General features: G+C 39.9%; 1 protein-coding gene across 2 annotated transcripts; it reads right to left on the reverse strand.

The window, feature by feature from the left end:
- Positions 1-7008: 7008 nt before the first annotated feature.
- Positions 7009-26268, reverse strand: LOC131236583 (ubinuclein-1). Of its 2 annotated transcripts, none has more exons than XM_058233860.1 (13): positions 25729-26268; positions 22664-22744; positions 22396-22488; positions 21439-21515; positions 17404-18019; positions 16477-16576; positions 16251-16360; positions 15963-16046; positions 12594-12719; positions 11791-11931; positions 11640-11687; positions 10185-10286; positions 7009-8007 (listed from the first exon to the last, which is right to left on the reverse strand). In XM_058233860.1, the coding sequence occupies exons 1-13, from the start codon at positions 26056-26058 to the stop codon at positions 7504-7506; spliced, it is 2412 nt and encodes an 803-aa protein (XP_058089843.1). In that variant the 5' UTR covers positions 26059-26268; the 3' UTR covers positions 7009-7503. The 2 variants fall into 2 exon arrangements, with proteins under 2 accessions (XP_058089843.1, XP_058089842.1); XM_058233859.1 differs by having other exon boundaries at positions 15963-16049; positions 25729-26267.
- Between the last annotated feature and the right edge of the window lie 785 nt (positions 26269-27053).

Genomic DNA, 27053 nt, shown 5'->3' on the forward strand with positions numbered 1-27053 from the left:
TCCACGGTTTGGGCCTTTTAACTTGACTTAAATGCATGCCACGTGTACAATTGATTTGTGCATGTGTACAGACTATCAGAATCTTGCGGAGTATCAAAGCTTTTCCGAGAAAAGCACTCCAGGAGCATGGAATCAAGTCGTTTCGTTTTCGAAAGGTGTTCCACTTCCCCCGGGAGCGGATTAGGTGAGACCCGGGATTCACGAGGTGGGATCCCTGACTCCGGGGCTCACAGTGATGTATTTGTTTTGAATCCAAACCGTCCAACCATTTTGAAATATCATTTTAAATCTTTATCCAAAAAATGAAGCTGACTCGAATTTTAGGTGGACCACACCATCGAAAACAATCTTAATTGAATTCCCACAAATAAAAAATTAATGGATTCCACCGGAATGTTTATTTGCCATCCAACCTGTTAATCAGGCCACAAACACGAATATCATCTTGATCCAATGCTTGTGGCTCACAAGAAGTTTTTAATAGCCAATCACCACTATTTCCTATACTATGGCCCATTTGGGTTTTGAAATTGCTTCATTTTTTAAGATCATGCCCTAAAATGAGCTTTCAATACGGAAGTACGGCCAGCATGGCTGTAATCTCATACATCACAGTGGGCCCCGCAGTCAGGGATCCCACCAAAAGTTGGTGGATCCAGGGTCTCACCTAATCCACTCCCACTTCCACCTGTGTCCAGGAAGCAAGGTAAGGCATCCTCCGCGTTCACTAAATCGGCCCAGATATGGACGGCAAGATGTAGAGCATTGATTAGATGATCCCAACCGTATGGTTGAAAAAGGACCGCTCAATCGGTTAGATGCGCAATGTCTACGTGGCAAAATTACAGACCACAATGTAGGGTGGTGGGGCGGTTACCTAATCTGTCTATTCTGGTAATCTTAACAGTCAAAAGCATTGACTGGCTTTGAGTGGAGAGCTTTAAGGTTTCAGAGAACGGATATTTACACCCACTCTCAATTGCTAATGCAACCCCACTGTCTACTTTTGGTAATGGAATTAGTCAGCGGATTGCTTACTGAGTAAACTCAGTGGGGCCCGCTGTCATGTTTGTGTCTTATCCGGAAGCGGATTAGATACAGACAAGGTCAGTATCGAGATGGCTACGGAAGTGACGTCACTAAGGATGCGTGTGTTGTCTCCATACGGTCCAATTATTTCTAGAGATCGTTTTATGGCATTGCGAAAAGAATGAAATAGATCTAAAGTTCAAGTGGACCGATCAGAGAAAACCGTGGGAGCAGCCACACCCACCGTTGAAACATTTACAGGGCAAGCCGTGATGTATTTTTGAGATCGAACCTATTCATGAGTTAACATAGAGATGAATGAAGTGAAAAAAAAAAATATTAGCTTGATTGGAAACTATTGTGACCCCTAAGAAGTTTTGAATAGTGGATGTCACTATCCCCTCTATTTTCTATGGTGGGGTTCAATTGAACTTTAGATTTATCTCATTCCTTTTGTAATTCCATAAAATTATCTCTCCAAATGGTTGGACAGTATGGATACAATACATACATCATGGTGGGGTTCACAAAGCTAGGTAACGTCACTTCAGTAGCAATTTGGCTACTGACCTTGTCAATATCTAATCCGTGCCCATCTTATACACGCTGTTGATCCATTTGTTCCATATCATTGTTGGGCATGGGCCCAAAATAGAAACATATTTGAAGTGGATCACACTACGGGAAACAATATCTGCTTATTCAAAACTTCTGTGGCCTCGATAAATCTTCAACAGTGGGTGTTCAATTTCCCTTGTTTCACGTGGTCCACTTGCATGTTGGATATGCTTTAATTCTGGGCTCATTACATAAAATGAGCTGCTAAAATGGATGAACGACAGGGATAAGGCACATACATCACTTGTGAGCCCTACAGAGTTTTCTCAATATGCAATCATCTCTCCCACCACTTAGCTGGTGGGAAAGTTATAGCCCAATCATGAAGTATGTATTTTATTTATGTAGTTTATTGGTTTTGCCATCTTATTTTAAGGCATGAGTTAAAAATAAAATCGATTCAAAGTTTAAGTAGAACACGTTATAAAAAAAATTAAGTGAAAATTGAACACTTATAAACTTCTTAGGACTAAAGAAGTTAAAGACGATATTTGTTGTTTTCCCTTTGCCTAGAGTTATTTAACTTTATGAATAGGTTGGATGGCAAATAAATATTACGGTGGATCATTATAAGAAGTTTTGAATGGAAGTTGTTCAATCCCTACCGTTTCTCATGTAGTCCAACTTTAGATCTGCCTCATTTTCATTTTAAGGCTCCCTTCTTAAATTGAGTTGGCAAAAATAGGGATAGCTCCGATGAAACATATATATCATGGTAGGGTCACAGATAAAGCATATACCTGTGAAAACTTCTTAGGACCAAAGAAGTTGGAGCTGATATTTGTTGTTTTATCTTTACCTAGGGTTATGTAACTTTATGAACAAGTTGGATGGTAAATAAATATTATAGTGGGTATCGAAGTTTTCAACCGTAGGCGTTCAATCCCTGCTATTTCTTATATTGTAGTCTAACTTTGGATCCTCATTTTCATTTTAGGGCTCCATCCTTAAGCTGAGCTGGCAAAAAGGACTAATGGCCGCATGAAACAAATACATCATGGTTGGGCCGCAGGGCTTTTCCACCAGTTATCTGGTGGTGGTGAACGGGATGGGTTCACCAGCGAAGCCAAATGCATTCTGGTAAATTCCTCAGCGGAGATTTTGTGGGGCCCATTATTATTCACTGATCCAAACCGTCCACCAATCCACCCATGAAGAAAGCGCAGCAATGTTTAGCGTTCAACCAGGAGGTTAAATGTTCTACGGCTAGGATCCTCTGATCGGGGGATTATGGGTCCACGCACGAGCTGTTTGCGGTGAGGCCCACAACATTACTAGTTTGGATGACTGGACCATGGGCCCCACCTGTAGAAATTCTTTTCGCATTAACTGGACGTTAGGTCCACTTTCTCCTTTTTCTTTTTCGCCTTAAAAAAAGAAATATAAATCTTTGTTTATTCTTTAAAAGTGAAAATAGGAACGGAAATTTAAGGTTGAGAAATGATTCGGGGCTTTTCATCTGCAACCGTCCATTCACTTCATTGGGTGAAATTTCAGCCACTGGATGGAGCCAGTTTAGTTCGGCTAAGAGTAACGGCTCCATCAAATGCGCCTCCTTTCACTCGCAAATTCAAACAGACGGTGACAGATGTGGAGTCTTGAAACGGTTATAGGTCTCCTGGAGTGTCTCAACACAACACTCACTTTTTGAAGAGTTAGGATAACACCGAATTCGGTCAGGCCATGACAGTGGAGCCCACCTTGGTATATTGGTTATGTAAATCCATTTTGACAGCTAATTTTAGGTCATGACCAAGAATAAAGCAGATCCAAATCTCATGTAGACCACACTATAGGAAACCGTGGTAATTGAATATTAAAAACTTATTGAGGCCACAAACGTTTTAGATCAAGCTAATATTTGATTTTTCACTTTATTTAGGAATGTTTGGAGCTTGGATTCAGAATGCATTGGAATCCAAATCTTAATTACATTGGAATCAAGGAGATTTCTACTCTTCATTTGTGTTCGTTTGAGATGTACTATAATCCAAATCTCCCACATAAAAGCTTATATTCGGAGGGAATTGAAATTCTTCGGTATATTTACAAGAGTTAGATTTGATTTACTAAATCAGCTTTTATATTCTAAATTATTATATATAGGATATATTTGTAAACCAAGAAAATACATACTTCGAAAAAAAATAAAGATATTCAGAGCCTTGGGTCAGCCACAACTACAAGGATTACAAACAAGTGAATCATTGATATTTTTAACCATCCATTTAAATGTCCAATGTTTACATGGTTTATATCATTCTACTAATGTGATTTTATTATTGCAGCTAATAATTGAATTATTTTCGGACAAAGTAAATACTTCAGTAGGCTTATTATAATTTTAGAGTCAAACATCATATTAAAGTTAACTTAGTAATTAAATTCAAACTTATGTGAATATACTATATAATTTCAATTCAAGATACTCGGAATCCACGGTGCCAAACGAGGCAAATGCTACGTCAATTCGCTGAGAGGCTACACGTTCAGATTGGCCCTGTTACAGCAATACAAAACTCGATGGGGCCCACCTTGATATATATATATATATATATATATAGCATATGATCTGCTCCTCACCTGAGGCAGCTCATTTTAAGAGCTACGGAAAATGACGTCAATCCAAAAGTGGGCCACACCATTGGTAAACGTGGGGTTAGAGGCATGTACTGTTGATATCTTCCGGGGGGCCAATGTGATGTTTATATGGCATCCTAACCATTCGTGAGGTGAGTAGACTGAGGATGAAGCTTTATCCAAGACTTTGGTGGGTGCCATGAAGATTTCAACGGTGCGTGGTCCGCTTGAGTTTTGGATGGGCCTTATTTTCAGTTTTACCTCTTAAATGGGCTGTACGAGGAGATGGATGGATTGGATTTCACATCATACATCACAGTGGGTCCCATAGATTTACCTTACTTGCGCTGGGAGGAGAGCGCAGATGTCAGTAATGCGGCAAATCGCAGGAGCGGATCAGGTGTTATCTGCCTAACGCCTTGGGTGTTTCCGTGACCGTTGGACCCACCTTGATGGTATGTTTGTATATCCATGCTGTCCATCAGTTTTTCCAGCTAATTTTAGGGAATGTTGCAAAAAATAAAGCAGATCCAAATCTAAAGTGAACCACATCATATGAAAAAGTGGTCATTGAACCCCCACCATTAAAAACTTCCCAGGGTTCACCGTAATGTCTATTTGCCATCCAAACTCTTGATAAGGTAAAAAAGAATTGGATGAGGGGCAAACACAAATATCAGCTTGATCCAACACTTTTGTGGCCCCCTGGGAAGTTTTTAATGTTGTGCATTCAACTCCACTGTGTGGTCCACTTGAAATTTGAATCTGCTTCATTTTTCTGACCATGCCCTAAAATGAGCTGAAAAAACTGATGGATGGATATACAAAAAATATATCAAGGTGAGTCCCACGTTCAGTTAAACACCCACTAATGTGTTACCGGGGTAACACCTAATCCGCTCCCGCAAATCCGTTGGCAGATCGCTTGAGCAAATCCGTGTAGCATTTACACCTGAATATTGGAAGATTATGGCCAGGCCATTTGTTAGCACTGAGCATGAATAGGCTTGACAAGTAAAAGATGGATTGAAAATGAGAAATTAACATTCTAAATTATGTTAACAGGGTAAAAATCTGTTACTTTCTACACCAGCGCAGATATGATTATAAAGTTTCAAGGCTTGTTTGGTTTTATGTTGTTTGTTTCTGTAAATTTTTTTAAAATGCTATTTGTTATTTTATTTTATTTTTTTGTTTCTTCTTTGTAGAAAATACCCCCCTTTTGTTTCCTTTTGCATACTTAGAAAAGTCATTTCCAAGACTAAACTTGCTTGATATGATAGAATGTCAGGTAGTCCAAGACCGACATATTGATAAACAGTGTAGCTGAAATAAGATATTTAATATGGATGATTGATAGGAAAGGAAAGAATATAACTAGAAATGCATGTATTTGACCAAACTTAGAATTATCACTTGTCCACGATGCATTGCAATTAGTCCTGGGTAGGGGGCATTAATGAGTAGTTTGGGTTGTGACTAGCTCTCTAATCTACTGATATTTGTCTTTAAAATTCATTACGCGAGTGGTTCAATTTTACTTCTATTTTTCTCTGTGTAGCCTATTTTAGGGTGATCATGCAACAAAGGCTTTAAAGGATCTATCGTAATGATAATGTGATGTTGATGCTATACAGCTCTTATGCTTGCTTATGTTGGGACTTTTGCCCAAAAGCAAGGTAGGTCTAAAGCTTCAATGGGCCACAACGCCAGAAAATAAATTGGAATAGGTAGCCCACCATAGGAGGCCTCCGCACTCCTCTCTCCACAGTCCACACTCTTTACCTTGGCCTCTATTCTTTTTATCTATGAAATTTTTTCTTCGAGTTGCACGTTTTATACCCCTGGTAGGTTATAAGACGAGGCAATAAGCCTAGATACTTTTGACCATGTGTAACAAAGACCAAATACTTCATTGATTAGGAGCGAGTTAGTTTTAAGTTCAAGGCACTAAAAGGGCAATGAGAAGGCCCAAAAATACATCACTAGAAGCAGTAAAAAAAGATTTGATAACCTATGGTTAAATAGATGATATAGTCCTCAATGGAGTGAACGGTGAAACATGATTCATAAAACTGACCCCAATTAATTAGGATAAAAGCTTAAGCCCAGGTTGCCACTTAAAAGCGAATTTTCTCATTTTGGTTGACAATAATTATGAACTATGGGTCATCAATATTAGTTTTAATCCTTACCAAAATCCATGTACCACACAATTGTAGTATGGTAGGACGGACTCAACTGCTCAGTTAGATGCATGCATGCAGATCCATTGTCAAAAACCAGCGCATGCCAAAAGACGAGGACGAAAATCTTCATGTTTAGTTTCATTTTGATCTACAAATTGTGCGGTCAACAGGGCAGGCCTGGAGCTTCTGCACGGATTTTGAATTGGTTGCACTGAGTCTATCCAAGTAGGCCCTAATGAACACAAACACACGCGCACAAATAAGAATGAAAATGGTGGGTTCAATGCAGTCAAATAAGGAGAAAACAAATAGAAAGAGATTTTAAAATGAGTTTGATTCAGTTTAGTAAAGAAAACAGAATTTATTTTTAATTTTATTTTTTCCGCTCAATCTAACAAAATGTAATGCAAGGAGTTCTAGACATTGAGGCTAGTATACAAGTTTTCCTATACAAAAAGAAAAAGAAAAAGTGTTTACTAAGTTTTGCTAACCATGGTGGACCTAGTCATGGGCACCAATCACATTGTAACCACTCAGTTTTCGGTCAGAGGAGTTCGAGTCCCAACTGATGTCATGAAAATGGGCGGCTGTCTTGCATGAATGTAAAAATAATTTAAAACTCTTCCATCTTCAATGTGGAAAGCTCTTCTGCTTGTTTATGACACTCCTTTAAACCTGACTAGGATTGCCAATGCCAAGGGTAAATTTATTTGAGTGGAGGTCGCGGCAAACACCATAAAAACAAAAAACCAAGAAGCTCTCTCTCTCTCTCTCTCCCTAATATTTCCGTAATAACTGCTACTGACTGCAAACGTAACTGTTGGACATGTCATTACATTTGGTAGTTTGGAAGTACCCCAATCTACATTTGGTGGAATATGTCAGTGGGTGATTTTTCATTGTGAACTAATTTGCATATGGGGCAGTGGCAAAGAAGGAAACCTGAGTGGGCAGGTCACTGGGGTTAATGCTTTTCTGCCGACTGAACAATACTTCATTTGTTCCAAGTAGAAAAACAAACATTATTTCGGCAGAAAAGCATTCTGTTTCTGCCCATCCATTTCCCAAGGTACTTCCAAATGTACCCTTAGCTTGGTTGCTCAAAACCTGGAAGAGCAGCCGGTTGCAGGTTTGATTTTTGGTGGTGACCTGCAGGGAACTTGTCAGACTTGTGCCTTTCTTTTCCGTGATGTTGTTGCAATGATGAGTTGGGCTTCACAGAATGAACACGGATATCCACCAGATTTGATTCTGGTTTCCTCTTCACTTTTTTCTTCACAATAGCAGAATCGGTTGTTTTGCCCATGTCATCCCCAAGCATGCTTGTACTTCCTCTTACCTTCTCGTGTTTCAGCTGATCCATGCTGGAACTTGTGTATGGACTGGATGTCCGGCCCAATGTGGCAAGGTGTTGGCTGGTTGTTGGATTGGAAGCTGGCCTGTCAGATGATGTAAACGCTTGTGAGCTAGTATCAGTAGTCTGCCTCTCTTGGATGGCTCGTAGCTGAGCATTCGAACTAGCTTCCCCCCTTGCAGTTTCTTCCATCCTAACTGCAGGGGAGGGTTTTCTCCTCTTGATCTTCTCTGCCTCCTGAACATTCAAATATCCAGAAAATTAATATAAAAAACAATATTCATTCAATAGTATATCCCCAACTGGAGTCCAGACCAATTGCATAATGTATCGCATCCTTGAGATATGGATACATATTAGTTATCACATGGGATATATCGGTTGTATCACGTAATGTATTGCTTTTGTTGGGAAACATGGGAAAACATTGAGAAATTGGTCAAAATTTTCAATGAAACTTCAGGGATTGTTAAAGAAGACATCAACACACAAGTGCACAAAATAGGTTTCCTTTATATGGCGTCCTAATCTATCCGTTGTCTAACTGAACTAATGCAAGTATATTCAAAGTCAATTTATATATGTAAGAAGACGTGTATGGAAACACAAGCAATACATTCAAAAGCAAAAGAAGAATTATAAAATTAGAAATGTATCAGTGAATAATGTGTGTGGCCGTGGCTCATACCCACGTAGAGATGTATAGTGGCTCAAAATCATCATCTCCATCTCAACAAGGCCCAGCATAGTATTCCTACTCCACAAACCGGCAATACTATACTCAGGTCATAATAGAAAGATCCTAGTGAAGATACTAACAAAATCTAACAAAACACCGGTACCCATTCTCTCCAATTTAAGAAAATTTGGAAAATTTTCATTTTTTTTTTTTTTCCAATTTTCCACAAATCGGTTAATCTTCCCCAAAATCCCAAAATTAGAGCGTATGTGATGATAATTTCAAAAAACACTCCTAAATACTTTGAAATAGGGGCCATTTGATCAAAAATTGAAGTGGAGTTTTGAAAAAAAAAATATTTTTAACATTTAAAAGTTTTTTTTAATTAAAGATTATTATTATTTTTTTTTGAAAAATCCCCAATTGCTAAGAAACACTAGATCAGGTTACAAACATGTTTGGACACTAAGATTGCAACCGATTTGGAAAAAAAAAAATGATTAAATTTTTTTTTTCCCAAAGTTCGCAAATCGGCACATCTTCTCCCACATTCCAAATTCAGTGTATGTTATGATGGTTTTATCAAACAGTCCTGAGTACTCTAAAATGGGGGCCAATTGACCACTGATCAAAGTGAAATTTTGAAAAAAAGAATTAATTTTAAAAATAAATTTTTTTTCCAAAAAAATTTTCAAATTACCAAGAATCACTAGACCATGTTAGATACGTGTTTGATTTTGTATTTGGACACAAAGTTTTAGAGAAATTGGATTTTTTTAAATAATTTTCTCAAATTTCCAGAATTTGACCCGTTTCTCCAAAATCTCGAAATTGAAGCGCTCCAAATCCATGAATTTTCATGCAAAATATGAAGAATCATGGATTACTAATCATTTGACATTGATTTAACATGATTTACAGAAAAAATGAAAATAAGAAATGCTCACTAGTCGAAAACGGTCCGAAATTTGCTTGGATTTTGATTCCGGCTCAAAATTTGTGTTTTCTTTTAAGAGATTTACAATGATGGGTCAAAATTCACTATATATCTATTTAAAAGTGGAGAGAAATCCAGGAAAAGGGGTTTTGATGAATTATTATTATTTTTTTCGAATTTTCTGTCCTTAGACCCAAACCTTCCACGCGTTCATGCAAAATATTTGTCAATATCGTCAAATACCGTTGATACAAAGTATTTTTAGTAAAGGACTGGATGATACAAAAAATTTTAGACACTAGGTATGATACACAATATATCGGCCAATATCATCAGTACTGAAAACATTGGTCCAAATTGCCTTTGATGTCGACTAAATACTCATGCGATGTAAGATAAATGAAAAAGGGGAAATATGAGAAGAGGATCTTTTTTTGGCACAGGTGCTAAACACGTGCAAGATCCAGACCCAAAAATCAGGCCGTTCGGCCCATTCCAGTTATCAGGCGGTATACATGTATGATAAAAATGGACAGATAGAACAAAAATTATCAACAGCTGTATTCTGCATACACGTGAAACCAACATGAGTGGACCAATAAGTTTTGGCGGAGCACATTCATGGTGATGAATGAAGATAGTTTGAGAGGATCATTTGATATAAAAGAAAGTAAATGCATAAAGCAGAGACGAGATTCAAATATGCTGAAGGATTCAACAGCTTTCACACAAGATTTTGAAAAAGAAAGAAAGGAAAAAAGAATAAAAAGAAGAAAAGGAGATGAGAGGATACATTACCTTGTGCCGCTTATACAGGGCCCTTTTTCGCTCTTTCGCCCTGTAGACAGCAGTTTTGATCCCAAGGTTGTCCATGGACCCAGTGGGCCACAATTCTGCAAGCTGAGTGGCAGAAAAGAGGCAAACATGTTCATGAAAGTCAGAATTACCCCAAATAGCTAGAAAAGGTTCGCACCCATGACAGTCATTTGCAACTAATTAAAGGAGATGAAGACTTTGCTCATCTTTTTTATATGGAAAACAATGTTTCGTATACCAAAGAGCTGCAAAAAATTGCTTTCTGTGCCTCTCACTGAAAAGAATAATGTAGAAATGCGAAATAAGGGGAAAAAAAAAAGAAAGAAAAGAAAAGAAAAGAAAAAAGGAAGACTAGTTTAATGTATGGATGCACAAGGAGTGAAAGGAAAACTGCGGCCAATTTGGGTACAGAAGCAGGGGAAGCATCTGTTTCAAACTGCTATCATGTGTAAACAGCTAGGAAGCAGAAGCAGGAATGGGAGTGCGAGCTTGAAGCGCAATTCGAACGAGACCAACACTTGGTCGGAAGATTTGTGCAACTAAGAGTTAAAAATAACCCTTAGAAAAACTAAAGAGTTAATGACAACTTTCCCTAAGTTTGGATTTAAAAATCCTTTTGTTGTCAACCCAGCTGTTAAATACTTTTATTCAACTCTATCAGATGACTTGAAATAGAGGTAAGGGCTCCGAATGCACTTTATGGTCTTATTCAGATCCCCCAAGGGTAAATGCTTTGGGCTGGTGGGTGGGGAAGAATGAAGTGCTTACCATGGATAATTTGAGAAAGCGAAATATGATCATCCCCAATGTGTGCATTATGTCTTCGGAATTTAAAGAGTGATTGGAGCATTTATGCATTGTTTCTCGTCTGTCTGGTGCAGGTTCTTAGATCTCTTCAACATGAACTGGGTGATAACCTGTTTGACTGTGCTGTTTTCCAGGAGTGGCATGAGGCTGCCATCACGCAAAAGGGTATTATGGTGCCTCTCTTTTGTCGGAGGCCTTTTGTAAATATGGAGGGAACAAAATAATGGAATGTTTTGAAAATTGGCAAGTCTGCCAGGAGAGGTGTTTCTCAGGGCAACAAAAAAATTGGTTGGAAGGGTCAAATCCTTGTATTGTATTTGAAAGATGCCCCATTGAGTTTTCCTTTGTTTTGGTGGTTTTTAATTTAATTTAATTTGATTTATTTATTTTTAAGTTTGTTCGGAAGAAAGAAAGACGGAAAAAGGTTCAACAAGATAGACATGGTGTATTTCAAAATTTTGTAATAGCTTGACAATATGGAAAACTTTCAGGTAGTGAAGTGATGAAGTTGCTTCCATCATCTTAACTACCAAAAAAGAAATCGCTAGGATGCATTTGCACAATTAAATTCCAAAACACGTAAGAATTACACAATTGCAAAACAAATAGTAGGGTGGGCACATGAAATACCTCCACATATAGCTTCCTACTTTGTGGGCCTTTGTCTTCATCCATCCCCTGCAATCCAGCAATAACAAGGAACCATAAAATAATTAAGAAGATTGATGAGCTATAGTCCAAAATATGAAGGAATTGGGATAAGTCAGAAACAATTTGGTACCTCAACATACAGATCGTAGAGATCACAAATCTTGTCCTCCATTGCATGATCCATACTATATCTTCCTTTAAGGGCTCCTTTCTCCTCGGAACCAAGTACTTCCTGAAAATCGTCAGATGATCCATCTCGGTGCTCAGCCGCCTGATAAAATACGATGCAATTAGACATGGATGAGACAATATAACTTGAGCAATTGTATCCTTGAGAGATGTGACATAAGCATCATCCAAAGAAAAGAAAAGAAAAGAAAAAAACAACTTTATCATTTGCAACTAGGAACTCCAACAATATGATGATTGAGCTAAAGTTTTGCTAAGCCCATAATTACCACTCCCCACAAACTTCTATATGCACCCCAACCTGGCATGAGTGGGGGACAACCGTGATGTGCATCAGGTGTGGCTCACCTTCGTGATGACCTGCCCCACGTATCAGGTTGGTCCACTCATCACGCGAGCTCACTTGCATATGCTGAATATGGACTCATTGTGACTATCCATGATTTTCATACATGTGGCCCATCTGATAAGCTGACTGCCCTTTTATTTCAGGCCGAGGTAATCTGCACGATGTGGCCCCACTGATGCACGGATTGATGTACCCCAGGTGACATGTTGACACGTGAATAGGGTGGTGCGTCGGCTTTACAAAGGTCTGATGAACGAAGCCTATTTCATTGAGTTTCAACTTCACCTCAAGAGCTGCTAGAATTGAAGGACTTTTTGAGCAACCAATGCGTGTATAATGTTGTCGGAGTGATTGAATCAAACTCAAAACAAATTCAGAATACTTCCGAAGCCTACCTTGGGCATTAGAGAAGGGGGCCGCATTCTAATCATTTCAATGACCTCCTTTTTGATTTGTTGGAACCTATCATCTTTCGCTTGTTTCGCTGATAATCCTAATTCAACCATCTCCTTCAAGTTCCTCTGTCACAGTGTGGTACTGTATTAGAATACTTTGATTCCAACAACTTCATAAGATAAATTGAATGAATTGAAGTCTGAATTTGAATAAAAACAGCTTCAAAATAAGCTCCTCCACATCGAATTAAGAGCATCTAAATCAATCCGAAGAGAAAATCTTAATCATCGGCTAATGCATTCATGGGCATTACTATAAATGTTGAACAATGAAATATGGCAAGCTTGTAATGTCATTGAAACTAGGAATAAGTTATCAACTTATGATCTCTCTCTCTCTCTCTCTCTCTCTCTCTCTCTCTCTCTCTCTCTCTCTCTCAAGTATTTGTGGATTTGCACCATAAAAGAAACAAAAACATGATAACACACATTCCGTTTTAAAGTTTGACCATCACTAACCATGGTTCAGAAACATATCACAGCAAACAATCATGCGTGTGCTCTCTAGCCCCAACAATCCTCCCTCCCCCCCTCCCTCCCCTCTGTTATGTATATTATTTGTCCAGTTACACATATGGTTTATAACATAACTGCAACCATTTCCTCCCACTCATACAATTTATTCCAATATCATAAGAAATTTGTGTCACACAGTACCACAAAAGAATACAAATTACATCATTGAAATAGAATAAAAGCCGAAGGAAGCACAATATGGATGATGATGATGTATGCAGGCATGCGGGGAGTTTGGAAGGAAAGGAACGGCTGAGTCTTCGAAGGCTCTGATCATTTGGCGGAGTTGATCAGGGAAAGAAGTTTCGCATGATTACTGGCTGGGTTTCCGCTACTTCTGATTTTAGGGTGATTCTGCCCTCAGTAATTCTCAGGGATTGGGATTCTTCTATATGGGGAGATCCTTGGGTGCATCTCCATGGCAGGTTGGCCAGATAGTGTATTCTCAGCACTGAGGGGTATGTGAGACTGGCTTTTTATTTTGGGTGGGATGACCCGTCATAATCTCCCTTGGTGTTTTACTCTCTCTCTCTCTCTCTGATATATATATATAGGCCTGTGGATTGCATGTTGAGACTGCCAGTAGCGACCTGGTTGCTGGTCAGTGCTAGTGGGCCCAACAATGATGAATTTATTTAATCCAAGCCGTCCATCCATTTTACAAGCTCATTCTATGGCATGAGCCCAGGAATGAGTCAGATTCAAATCTCAGGTGGACCATGCCACACGAAACAGTGTAGGGACACCCCACCATTAAAACTTTCTTTGGGGCCACAAAAGTTTTGGATCAAGTCGGTATTTTTGTTTTCCGTTAATCCGGGCATGCATGACCTAACCAATAGGTAGGATGGCAAATGAACATTACAATGGACCTTAGGAAGTTTTTAATGGTGGGAGTTCAATCCACTGTTTTCCCATGGTATGATCCACCTGAGATTTGGATCTGGCTCATTTCTTAGCTCATGCTATAAATTGAGTTGGAAAAATGGATGGACAGCTTAGATTAAATACATAAAATTTGGGCCCACGAGCACCCGACCAGCAGCAAGGTGGCTACTGACCATTTCAGCATGCAATCCACGTCACAAATAGCGGCCCCACCAATACGGGATCGATTGGAGGTGGGCCCACCTTGATGTGTTTGTAAAATCAGACCACAAGGGGTGTGACGATAATTTAGGCATATGAATAAAAAATCAGCCACATCCATAATTGTGGTAGGCCACATGAGCAAAAATAATGCAGGGGACACCCACTATCCAAACTGTTTCACTTTGTAGGGCTCACCTAAATCACAAACCATCATATTTTTGTGCCCTACGGCTTAATTGCTATCATGGAATGGATGGAGTGGATTTCACAGAAGCGTTACGGTGAGGCCCACCTCCAACTCACTTGTCCAAGTTGCATGACTAGTCCAGATACGCGTAAAAGGTCACCTGTGGTATGGTGCGCAGGAGACCATTACATGCATGCGCACGCACACATACATACAGGGAAATGGTATTGTGAGGTCAACCTCATCGGAACTTCCCCTGAGGTCAAGCTGTGTGGGCCCCACCATGATGTGTGTCGAACATCAACACCATCAGTTAGATGCACCATTCCATGGTAGGCCACGGATTTAGGAATCAAGTCAATCCATGACTTGGGTGGGCCACACCACATATAACAGTTGAGAGGGGTTACCCTCCCATTAAAACCTTCATAATCATTTATTGGGCCCACTTATACGTGGTTCACAAATCCAGCCTATCCATTGTGTGTGTCCTACTTGGATGAGGGGTCAAACCAAGTTTCAGCCGTATCCAAAAATCAGGTGGGCCCCACCAAGTGCTTTTATATATTTTAAGCATGTCTTCACATGGTTTTAGATGGTATGGCCCACCTGAGTTCCTTATACGGCTGATTTTTGGGATATCCCATAACCTAAAGGGGACCCATCAAATGCACAGTGTTGACGTTTAACACACATCATGGCGGGGCCCACACAGCTCAACCTCATGGGAACTTCCCATGAGGTTGAGCTGTGTGGGCCCCAACGTGATGTGTGTCGAACATCTACAACATCTACCCCATCAGTCAGATGCACCATTCCATGGTCAAGCTTAAAAATCAAGTCAATCCATGACTTGGGTGGGCCACACCACATACGACACTTGGGAGTGGTTATCCTTCCATTAAAGCATTCATAATCATTTATTGGGCCCACCGAGATGTGGTTCACAAATCCAGCCCATCCATTGTGTGTATCCCACTCGGATGAGGGGTCAGACCAAGTTTTGGCCGCATCTAAAACTTAGTTGGCCCCCACCAAGTGCTCTTATATGTTTTAGGCATGAATTCACATGGTTTTAGAAGGTATGGCCCACCTGAGTTCCGTATACGGCTGATTTTTGGGATATCCCATAACCTAAAGGGGACCCATAAAATGCACGGTATTGATGTTCAACACACATCACGGTGGGGCCCACACAACTCGACCTCATGGGAAGTTCCCATGAGGTCAACCTTACAGTACCATTTCCCATATATATATATATATATATATATATATATATATATATATATAGCTTTGCTTTGTTTTAATAAAACTGCCACTAAAAAACAAACAAAAATATTTCATAGACATAATGCCAAAATCATTAACTGTTTCAATTGAAATAAGTATGACAGGGTAGGGTTGTGGATTGGTACAAATGACAATCTAAAAATTCCTTTTCAAGTTTTTTTTTTTTATTGGGGTAGCCATATTAAGATTATGAAACTAGAAAGAGGAAAGAAGGAACTCACCTTCAATGTTTTTAACTGCACTATGTGACCAAGAATACTCATGAGGCGATTAATTAACTCTTCTGATATTCTTCCTTGGCTTGACTGCTGCAACCACCGAATAGAACGACTCAGTTTCCCTGAAGGCTACCGTCAGCCCAATTCTTCTGAGTTCAAAAAATGATCAAGGGAGGCCACTAAAAATAAACATATTGTGAAAGCATAGAACCCCAAATGGCTGGTACAAGGCTATGATGATGATGATTTGAAAATCATAGAACAGGAATTTGTGCGGCCAGTTTTTAGTACCGCTAATCTAGCAACTTTAGCAAGCTTCTGTTTTACATCTCGTGGCAATCTCCTTTTGACTCCTTGGGCTGAAGCATCTGCCTCCTGAAATTCCATAGTCGGCGGTCTTGCTGCAAGGAAGGCAATTCACTTTATATGAATGAAGTCTGATTTAATTCACTAGAATTTTCTAAATGTCAAATTCTAAAAAATCAATAACAGTTGTTTGTAATGATAATCAACTTACATACTGCTACAATATTTTCCAACTCCCGAATTGCCCGTTCAAGCATTGTGCCTTTTGGCCTAACACTAGAACCTTCTTTGGCTGGCGTGGATGCTGATTTCTGCATACGAATAGAAACAAAATCAGTACCCAAGAGAGAGCTTGCTATGTAATATAAGATGCTTGCAATGACTACTGAGAAATAATACCGCATCATCAAATCCAACTGAGTAGCAGGTAAGGGAAAAGCACTAAGAAACTGCCAGCAGCCTAGCACCTTATATAAATGTACTTTTTAAGTTTTAATACTTTCAGCAAAAAGGATTTCTCTCAGGTTCATGTTGTAAAAGAGAAATCAAGCCACGTAAGGAAATGGCTGAGCACCTTGGTGTGCTGTAACGACCGTTACGTAAAAGTAACGGTGGGAACCATTACACGCTATGGGGTCATAACGGCTGTAATGGCCGTTATAAAAAAAGATCTGTAATGACAGTAATGGGCCATTACGCACCCCCCTCCCCCCCCCCCCAAAAAAAAAAGAAAAAAAGAAAAGAAAAAGAGGCCGTAACGGTCCATTATGGGGCCGATATTGTTTTTGTTTTTTGTTTTTTTTTAAAGAAAGAAAGAGAGAGACCATAACGGCTGTTACAGCCCGTACTGTAAAGGTAACAGAGGTGGCCTTTACGGCCACCGTTACTGTTACGGAACACCTTGCCGAGCACCCATCTACGTTGATATTCACACTACTGTATGTACATAAATAAGAAAGAGAAGTGCGTATAATAAAGAAAAAGAATAAAAAAGATCCATTGTTCATTAAGAAGGAAAAAAAAAAGAAGATTCTGCTGCGGCCAGACAACATTAACAACATGGACCAAATGGGAGAGGAAGTCAGAAAGTTGTAATTAGATTATTCTCACAGCTTTTCTCCAGATGGTGTGTACTTACCACTTTTTGCATGGGATTCTTGCTCCCAGATGAACTCAGATCAGGAAATTCACTCCCATTTTTCTCCCTATGTCGAACCTTGGTGGGCAGCTCTATCCCATTTGTATCATTCAACAATTTTCTTGGCTGAGGATCATCTTGAATGGAAACACCTTTATCAAGAAATGTCCGGTGCGTAGCATCAGAGGACTCACTTCTAATTTTTTTATTAGCAATGTCCCTTTGTTGGATGACATCAGTTTTATGCTTTTCACCATCCTTTGTTTCCATGGGAAAAACAGGAGTATTCTTATGGGACACTTTGACAGATGAATGCCCTGATTTAATGGTAGACTCAGCAGTCTTCTTCTTGGAAGCCCCTATGGAGGCATTCGACTGATTCTGCAGAGACTTTCCGTCTTGATAATGTTCGCTTACTGGAGCTGACATTTTAGAGGGACTTGACAATTTGCTCCCCACCAAAGGTGCACTCCTTGCAGCAGCTTTCATCCGCACATTACCCATTTTTACATGCTTACTTCGTATATGCTCCCCATCTGTTTCACTACGAGATTTGGTCAAGTCCTTCCTCCTCCGTTTCTTTGACGTGTTATTAGGTGATGAGATAGGTTCATTTCTGGCAAAAAACACATCAAGGATATCAAACTTGAGATAGTGAAAGGTCATTTTCCCATTATCCTTTTCTTGCATAACTACTAATGGCAAGAAAATCATCCTAACCTTGCATATGAGCAGCAGAGAACTGATTATATGCCAATGCAATGAAAATCTTTCTCAACCTCATCAAAACCAAATAATCAAAAAAGAAGAAGAAGAGGAAGAAAGAAATGAATTTTAACATCAAGATGATTTAAAACTGCACATACTTTATCTGATTTTGAGTAGCATGCAACCTACACAGTGACATCTCAAACAATTGTATATCAAGTAAAATAATCAGAAGTGCACCCCAGGCTGCTGAGTTTCTTACCAACCAACGCTTCATATGTACTAATTAATAATCTATACATCCAGAACTTGAGAAAATAACAAACCAGCTCTTTACTTGAGCTGGTAAGGATAAACGATAAATCACTACTATAGAGAACCCAGGCTCGTGTCACACTGATGTACTGTTCCCGAACTGATTATGTAATCCTTCTTTTTTTAAAAAAAATAAAAACAAAAATGTAACTGATTACATAATCTAGACCAAGAAGAAAAAGAGAGAGAAAGAAACACTATCAGAAGCTTAAAAGTGCAAGAAATTAGTTTATGAGAATTCCCCACTTTCCTTATGGTTAAGATCTCTTCAGCATTTATCATATAAAATCAAGCCCTCTCAAATGATACCAGTTAAAAGGATGGTTAGTCGGCGTGTCCTCAATAGGGAATGGACAATATCTAGATATAACTTGTTTAGGTAAAGCTACCAAAGCTGGCGCATTTTATCAAAGTTTTCGCATAATTGAAAAAGAAGAAACTATTGATGCTCCTCTCTTTTTGAATTGACCTTCCTAGGTTTGCCATTGCTATTAACAACCTGGGCACTAAACAGATGAGGAATTCCTTCAGGTATAACTCATGAACTTGAAATTAAGGCTATCAATGGGCCGGGCTCGGGCCTGGCAAAATCAAATTTTTGAATAGGCCCAGCCTGCAGGCCCAGCCCAAAACAGTTGAAAATCTGGGCAGATGTCAACCCCAGGCCCGGCCCATTGACAGCCCTACTTGAAATCAAATCTGATAGTTTTATAATGAATTAACAGGGATGGACGTCCAGAAGTTGGTTGAAAGCACTGTGCAAAGTCCATATTCAGGATCATGAGAAAGAATTACTCATTTCATTTAAAAAACAGAAAATTTCACCTGAAAAATAGAAACAAAAGCACCAAACAAAGTTTCGAGAAAATGAAACGAAAAAGGACAAAAGGTCAAACACCAAAAGTATTTAATCTAGGCTAGGCATAGATGAGCAGGAGAAAAATACCCAACAATGTATAAGATGTGTCTTTCAATCACATTTCAAGATAACATTGTGCAAATTCTCTATGCAGGTTATATATTACTTCTATTTGCCTATTTATGAGGCCATCCAGTTCTTATTGTGTTGCATGTATAGCAACTAGAATTGAAGACAGTTATAGCATAATACTGACAGTGTTTGAGTTATTGATGCTGACAGGTCAGTCCAGTTACTGTGCAGTGTAGACCACCCCGACATTCAGAAAACTTGTTATGAGATCCTCATAATGACATGCAGGGTTGCCTTGGTTGCTTATATGCCGACTCTAAGGATGCAACCACATCTTAGATGGGGCATCCTTGAACTTTTGGTGCAATGTAATGACAAATCGTATGCAGATTACATACTAATACACAGTGAAAAGTAATCATTGTGATGTCAGATTGGAATGTTGAGTTTTTTTGTTTGGTACGTATGCTTGGCTCAAACTTGAGACCTTAAGGATGAAGCGAAAAGAGCCTTTTCATTCACATAGCCGCTCAAACCCCAATTGTTCTTCAGGAGTAATTGCTCCATGTCTTTCTCACTCACAGAATGCAAAAATGGATTCTTTTTTTTTTTTTTGAATGCCAACTGAAATTTTATATAAAGAAAGGGGGAAAAAAAAAGTAGACCGTTGATCAAAAAGGATGATGAGCTATCATCCGCTTAAAAAGCTTTAAAAAAATGCCACACAACATGACCGCATGGATCGATATCCTCTGGCCCACTACACAGACATGGAGCTACCAGATACCTCAGCAGGGGACAGTCCAATTGGCAATGAAGTCCATGACTGATAGTCCTCTGAACTCAGGCAGATGCACTGCCCAACCTACCATCATGAACTCAACTACCGTAATCAGGAACTCTGCCCAAGTTCTGTCTTCAAAAGATCCATGAATTCCTTTTCCCATTCACCCACAAAACACCAAACAACACTATTTTCCAAAGGATAGATCCCACAAAATATCAAATGATACCCACAAATGGATAATCAAGTCTTCATTGCCTTTGAGTCAAAACTTGAGTTTTAGAATCTTGGTTAAGCATTTGAGCCGATAAAAGTACTGGTCTAGCATAAGAGTTTATTTAATTTTATTTTGCTAGAAACTTAATGGAAATGCGTCTAAATATTTTATAGCAAAGTAAGACGTGAACTCACAGATTAATGACCAATCACACTGAGAGGTCTTTGAATTTGTTGGAAAACACAAGGTCTTGAGAAATAGATTAAAACTTTTTTAAAAAAAATATCCATTTTACATAATCTAAAATGCAATGAAAAAACATCCATGATGAAGCACCCACAACAGAATATCTTCACATTAATGCGGGGGCATTTTCACACTGGGCTCGAGTGGGGTGGCCTGTGAGATGCAAGGGCACACTCGGGGTGAGCGGCCTGTGTGAGGCAGGTGGCTCGTGAGATGCGGGCCCCACCCGTGTGACTCGGGTGGCTCGTGTGAGGCGGTACCCATGTGATTTGGGGCCCACGAGAGGGGTTCGACCGAGGGCCTAAACCATGAGACGTGAGGCCTGGGCAATGAGATAAATGGATTAATTCGTCATACTCCAACAGTTTGAGCTTTTAGAGCAAGTGGTTAATTGTCCTACATCAAATTGGTATAAGAGCAGGTCTCGTGTTTGAGACTCCTCACTGGGGGTGATTAATGCGGGGGCATTTTCACACCGGGCTCGAGTGGGGTGGCCTGTGAGATGCAGGGGTACACTCGGGGTGGGCGGCCTGTGTGAGGCAGGTGGCTCGTGAGATGCGGGCCCCCACCCGTGTGACTCGGGTGGCTTGTGTGAGGTGGTACCCATGTGATTTGGGGCCCACGAGGGGGGTTCGACCGAGGGCCTAACCCATGAGACGTGGGGCCTGGGTAATGAGATAAATGGATTAATTCACCATACTCTAACAGTTCAAGCTTTTATAGCAAGTGGTTAATTGTCCTACATCACACATCCTATCATGCTATCATCGGACCATACAATGGAAAGTAAGCAGACAATAACTACAACAAAGCCATTTAAGCATGGAGACTTACATTCTTTCCAACTTGCCCCTATTAACAAAGAACCCATTGTGTTTGGTTGCCGACTTATCAACCTGAAAATACTCATCCTGCAAACCAAAAAGAGACTTAGTTGATCCAGAGTATTAAATTTTGTTAAACTTGAAAGGCACCATGCTAACTTTAGACTCCTTCTTAGTCAATAACGAATTTCATGACAAATCACCTTCCAAACATACATCAACGGGCTCCATAATTCAAAGTAAATTATACAACTCAAAATAAAATATTGCACAGAAGCTCCTACTAATGTCAAATTGGAACTGTGATGACAAATTAAAAGCCACAACCCTAAAGTGGTAGAAAAAAAATCTGAACTAAATTATCATACTTCCTTTATGATTCTCTTTTATAGATATTTTAGCCACTCTAAGATACTCCAGAAAGAGGCACATAGCAGATGTGGCAGTAAACATTGATGTTTTCAGGCTTCTTCCTGGCACATCTGTCCATGCCTATATTATAATCATTTCGAGGAAGAACCTATTAGTGGTTATGATCATTTGAAGCACATCCACTAGTTAATAAGTTCCTTCTCCAAATGATTATTGTAGAGCAGATGTGACACCTCGATGAGAAACTATACGCATACAGTCATAGATTGGTCGAGTGCTCTATAGCATGACTTGAATTAGTTATTGTCATTTATGAGATATGCTTCTACCCTTTCTGGTAAGAACTAATGCCAAAAAATGCACAACGATAAGTAACAAATAGTCTGATGATTAACATCTTATAATATGAAGAAAAGCCTCTTCATACTTGGTTGACATCATGATCCTTAAAAACTACAGGAACCAAGAAGATTATCAACCATGTTCAATTTTAAGATGGATTTGTTTTCCCTTTCCATTGCTACTTAATTCTATAATCAAATGTACAAAGAACAAATACACAAGGCAACGATGAGAATAAGAAATATGAACTAACCAGTTCAGCATCATCTATGAAAGAATCTTCCGTGTCATACTCATCATCATCAGGAACACCATCAAGTTCTTCCTCATCACTACTTGGATTGCCCTGAAACCATAAATTGTCAATTCACGTTCCCAGATGAATATTGAATTGGTGACAGGAGTAGCAAGGTCATAAACCAATGAACGTAAGATATTAATTACGAATATCATGGGCAACTGTTTTGGGCTCAAGATAAATCATCATCGGAACAACAATAAAATTGTATGATATTGCATACCATGTATAGTCGTTCAATCTTCTCAATAACAGCACTGAAACGATTTGGAGCATCCTTTAATTCACCTTCTGCAGCTTGGTCCTACAAAAGTAGTTGAATCAAGAAAGGGATGAAACAGTTATTGAAGCAATCAACGAGAAACAAACCAAAGTGCGGAATTGCTATAGGGATCCAGTGAGATATGACATGAATAACAAAAGTGCATGTAAAGGTACTTGCGAAACCCGCACCAACATTCATTCCTACAAATACCTACATGGTGGGATGCTAATGTCCATGGTTTCATATTTGAAGACATGCATGCAATGAGAGAGTTACGAACTTCAAACAGACATTTTGAAATGTGCACCTTCAGGTAGCTGACTGAGTGTAAGAGAGTGAAAAGAGAGGGATGGGTTTATTACACAGATGAAGGTGTCCGCACAAAAATAGATAAGCACACATATTTGCAAGCTAATCACAAAGGCACAGGCATACATCTAGGTGCAGGTACATATGTGCATGCTTAGTTCAAAAGAAGACTGTCCTTAAGGATGCTGTTAGGACTTAGGATCAATATGCCACTTATAAGGACATGCTTTCAAAAGAAGATTGCCCTCCAGGATGCTGTTGTGATCAATGTGCCACTAAAGTCTCTTGATCTGGTGGCATCAAAAGTCTACCATTCCTACACCAATCTTCCCGAAAAAACTTATCTCGTCAAAGAATGGGCATGCATGACTGTCATGCAACAAAAGTTTCTTTATATATATATATATATATATATATATATATATATATATAGAAATCTCAAAGGATGCTCAAATCCATTACCAAGTTTCCCAAATAAAAAAACATCTTACATGGAAAATTCAATTATCAACAGAGCTGAAATTCTGTCTCACCGGTGTAAAGCAATTTCATGACGTTGCTAAAATAAGATGCATCTAGGGTAGGATTTTCAGATACATACTAAAATGTTAGACCCATGCCAATTTTGAAGCATCAGGGTGTCATAGCTGAAAGATATAAATAGGATAAAAGCTTGCATCCTGGCAGAAACTCAATATGAAAACTGAACTTCATAATAAATTCTGCAAGGAAACAATTTCAGACTTATTCTAGAATTCCTCTAACAACAGAAAATAGGAACTCTTGAGTACTAAAACTTGCCAATACACCAAACCCAGAGTATGAGGATTGCAGCAGGAAACAGCAAAAACAAAGAGAGGAATGTGAAGCATAATTGATAATTGTGGAGGCTAGGGGAGTGTTGCCACTAGGGTTTAGAAGAGTTACTTCTAAATGATTCCAGATGCGAGAACTCAAAAATAAAGCATTTTCTCTTCAAACAGATAAGCATCCCATTGTTTCATACATATGGCCTACAAATAGGCTTGTAAAACCATATAAAGAGAGCTAACTTAAGTGCTTAACAAAGAAACCTGATCTTCTAACTACATAGCTTGCTTTCCAATGCCAAAAAGAAACAAAACAAAATGGGACTCTTACATACAATGCAAATAAAAGAACAAGGCAAACTGGGACTCTTAAATCACCTGCATGGGCTTTAGAAGCCTATAGTTTGGCATAGGACTTAATTCCACGTGTGGGATCAGATGTGGGTTCACTGGGTGATCTAAAACTGCCTCAACCACTGCAAGCATAGGGCCCAAAAAGTGATCAGAGCCATTGATCAGACTTTGCAGATATAAGGCATGATCGTTTGATCGTGTAAACCGTGGGGTCCACTTGGACCCTTGAGCACAGTCCTGGATCACAGCCCGTTAGAAGAAGAAGTGAATTTCTCCTAACTTCCATTGGTATCTTCAAAATGATGGGGAACAGGGAACATAATTCAAAGGCAAAGCAGCTAACCAAGTGCAATGGAGCAAATGAACATCGATAAAAATATCAATGAGGTAAACTAAAATTTGGTACCATTACTATGGAAGGGCACCAGAATACAGAACAGTAGCTACCCGTAGATAATACACCTAAAAACAATTTCCTAACGGGAAGGGAAAAGAACCCAAACACAGGCCCACTCGACTCAGAGGTTAAAGTATCATTCATATTTCCAAACTTACATGGTTGAGAATATACTCCATGAAAGACTGAAAGAACATAGCCGTAGTAAATCAATTTGTGTTGCTTAATGATATGAAAAGCCTCCAGCTCACTGAAAGCAAAATTGGGAGTCCACGATCCAGATGGATTTCCAGCTTGAGTTCTCAGATCATAACAAGGTGATCAAGATGTGTGCAGTAGGTGAACTTATAATGAATTCAATGCAAATCAAATTTCATGGGTCCAAAATCATAAATTGAGAGTCTGATTGTTCTTATTTTCTAGGTGACCACTGAGGGGTAGATTAGTCATTTCCTTCCATGCTTTGTGACCTAGGCATATAAAGGCCTACAAGATTGACCTAGATTCGATCGCCTAGGCAAATTGACTTAGTTGTATGCAACCGTATAAATGAATTCAGCCCTGCAAGGTTGGTAGCTACAGCCCACAGTTACCAAGATCATGGCTGAAGTCCACCTCTAAGAATGGGAGATGTGATGAATCTTCAAACACCACAATCATGATCAAGGCCTGTATAAAAGATTTTAGGTTCTAGAAAGAGGTGAGTAGCCTATAATGTTGTTGTGTCAACGTACACTTCCCAAAAAGGAAAGAATAGTGTCTGAAAGCCAATCCACAACAATGCTTATAGAACCTAGGTTAAGTAACCATTTCTTCCATCAATCTAAAAAAGATGGGTGACGAGTTAAAAACAAAAAATTAACTGGAAAAGTGGACCCCCATGGAAATTAAAGCCCGAATCTGATCAATGGTTGGAAATTAAAGCCCCATCGAATAGGTTTTCCATATACAGACCACTGGAACATACTAATCACACAAATAAAAAGATTCGACCCGAAACAGACACCATACACTTCATCACAAGATGGAGGAAATTCACTACTTGAATTGGACTAAACAGCACGATACCCATCAAATACCTACCCTGATAAATTATATTCAATGAATGAGAAAGAATGGAAATTAAAAAAGGTGATGGATAGAAGCAAACTTACTGCCCCTGCGGGTGAGATTCGGGACTCGAGGGCGGGGTGCGCCCCGGACGGTGGGGGCTCGGGAACGGGCGGGGGTCGGACCACCTTGTTGGAGTCCTTGATGAGCCGCTTCCATGAGACGATGGTGGTCTCGCCGGGCCGAAGTTCGACGGAGAACCTCTGACGGTGGTCCGCGGCCGCAGCTGGAGCTGTTTCCTTGGAGGAAGGAGGAAGAACCGGCGGGGCAGGCGTCGGCGCCGGAGGAGGAGGAGGAGGAGGCGGCGGTGGTGGCGGGGCCCCTGTAGGGGCAGAAGACGAGGATGCCCTTGGGGCAGGATTTTCCTCGTCCATGGCAAGATCGAGAATTTGGAAGATGGAATTCTTCTCTTCTACTCCTTTGTATGAGGGAAAATAGGGGAATCCATCTGTGTGGGGACGCTGAAAAAGGGAATTGCGATTGACAGAAACGCTCTCTCTCGCTCTCTCTCTCTCTCTCTCTCTTCGTGCGCGGGATACTGAAACTTCGCCTCAACCGTACATCAGGCTTTCCATCTTTTCGAGGATCATTACGATACTCGGCGCAATGACATGTATGGTGTCCTCCGGCCTTCATGTTCGATAAATGTGGCCCACATGTCAGTGATCTGCACCTTTGATGTGATTTCACCGACGTAGATGCACCGTCGCCAACGAATACACCCTGCCGGGATATCTCAGCCCTCCAACTTTCAGTTTTTTCTTGCTACTCCGTATTTTTGTCTGTTTACGAAAATAACAGTTGGGATTGTCCGATCTGGGATTCTCCAGTCTGGGCATATCCGTAATGGTCCATTTTCACCAGATCAACGGGCTGGATCTCGGGATCATGGACTGCTTTTCAACCCCCGATGATAGAGGATAATCTTCTGTCAGAAAGTGGGAGTTCATAATCCACCTTTGAATAGTTGCTGCTAGTGGGCCGTACTTCTGGGGCCCACCATTTGGTGATCCGAACTGCTTATATTGTCGTCCACGTGGCGGAAGGGAGATACCCTTTAAAATATCATAGTGGATGAGCTTCCGTTATGGGTGGGCCCACTAAATGTGGACCATTCACCGCTGCTATTCGTTTTGGATGGCTAGGATCAACGAATAATGGAGATTTAGGGAATGTTTTGTACTCACAGAATCAATGGCTTGGTTTGACAAAGGTGGGCCCACCTGTCACGCTACTCGGCCGAACAAAGAGCACGGTTCCTTTCGGTCGAGCATCATAACGTTCCTCGGGTTCTTTTCTGTTACGAAGGTTGTTTTGGTAGCCTTCGGACTACCAATTGAACTAATCCGGCTGAAGAGCCACCCTCCTT

Source organism: Magnolia sinica, chromosome 2 (assembly GCF_029962835.1).
Source record: "Magnolia sinica isolate HGM2019 chromosome 2, MsV1, whole genome shotgun sequence".
In the NCBI taxonomy this organism is placed as follows: domain Eukaryota; kingdom Viridiplantae; phylum Streptophyta; class Magnoliopsida; order Magnoliales; family Magnoliaceae; genus Magnolia; species Magnolia sinica.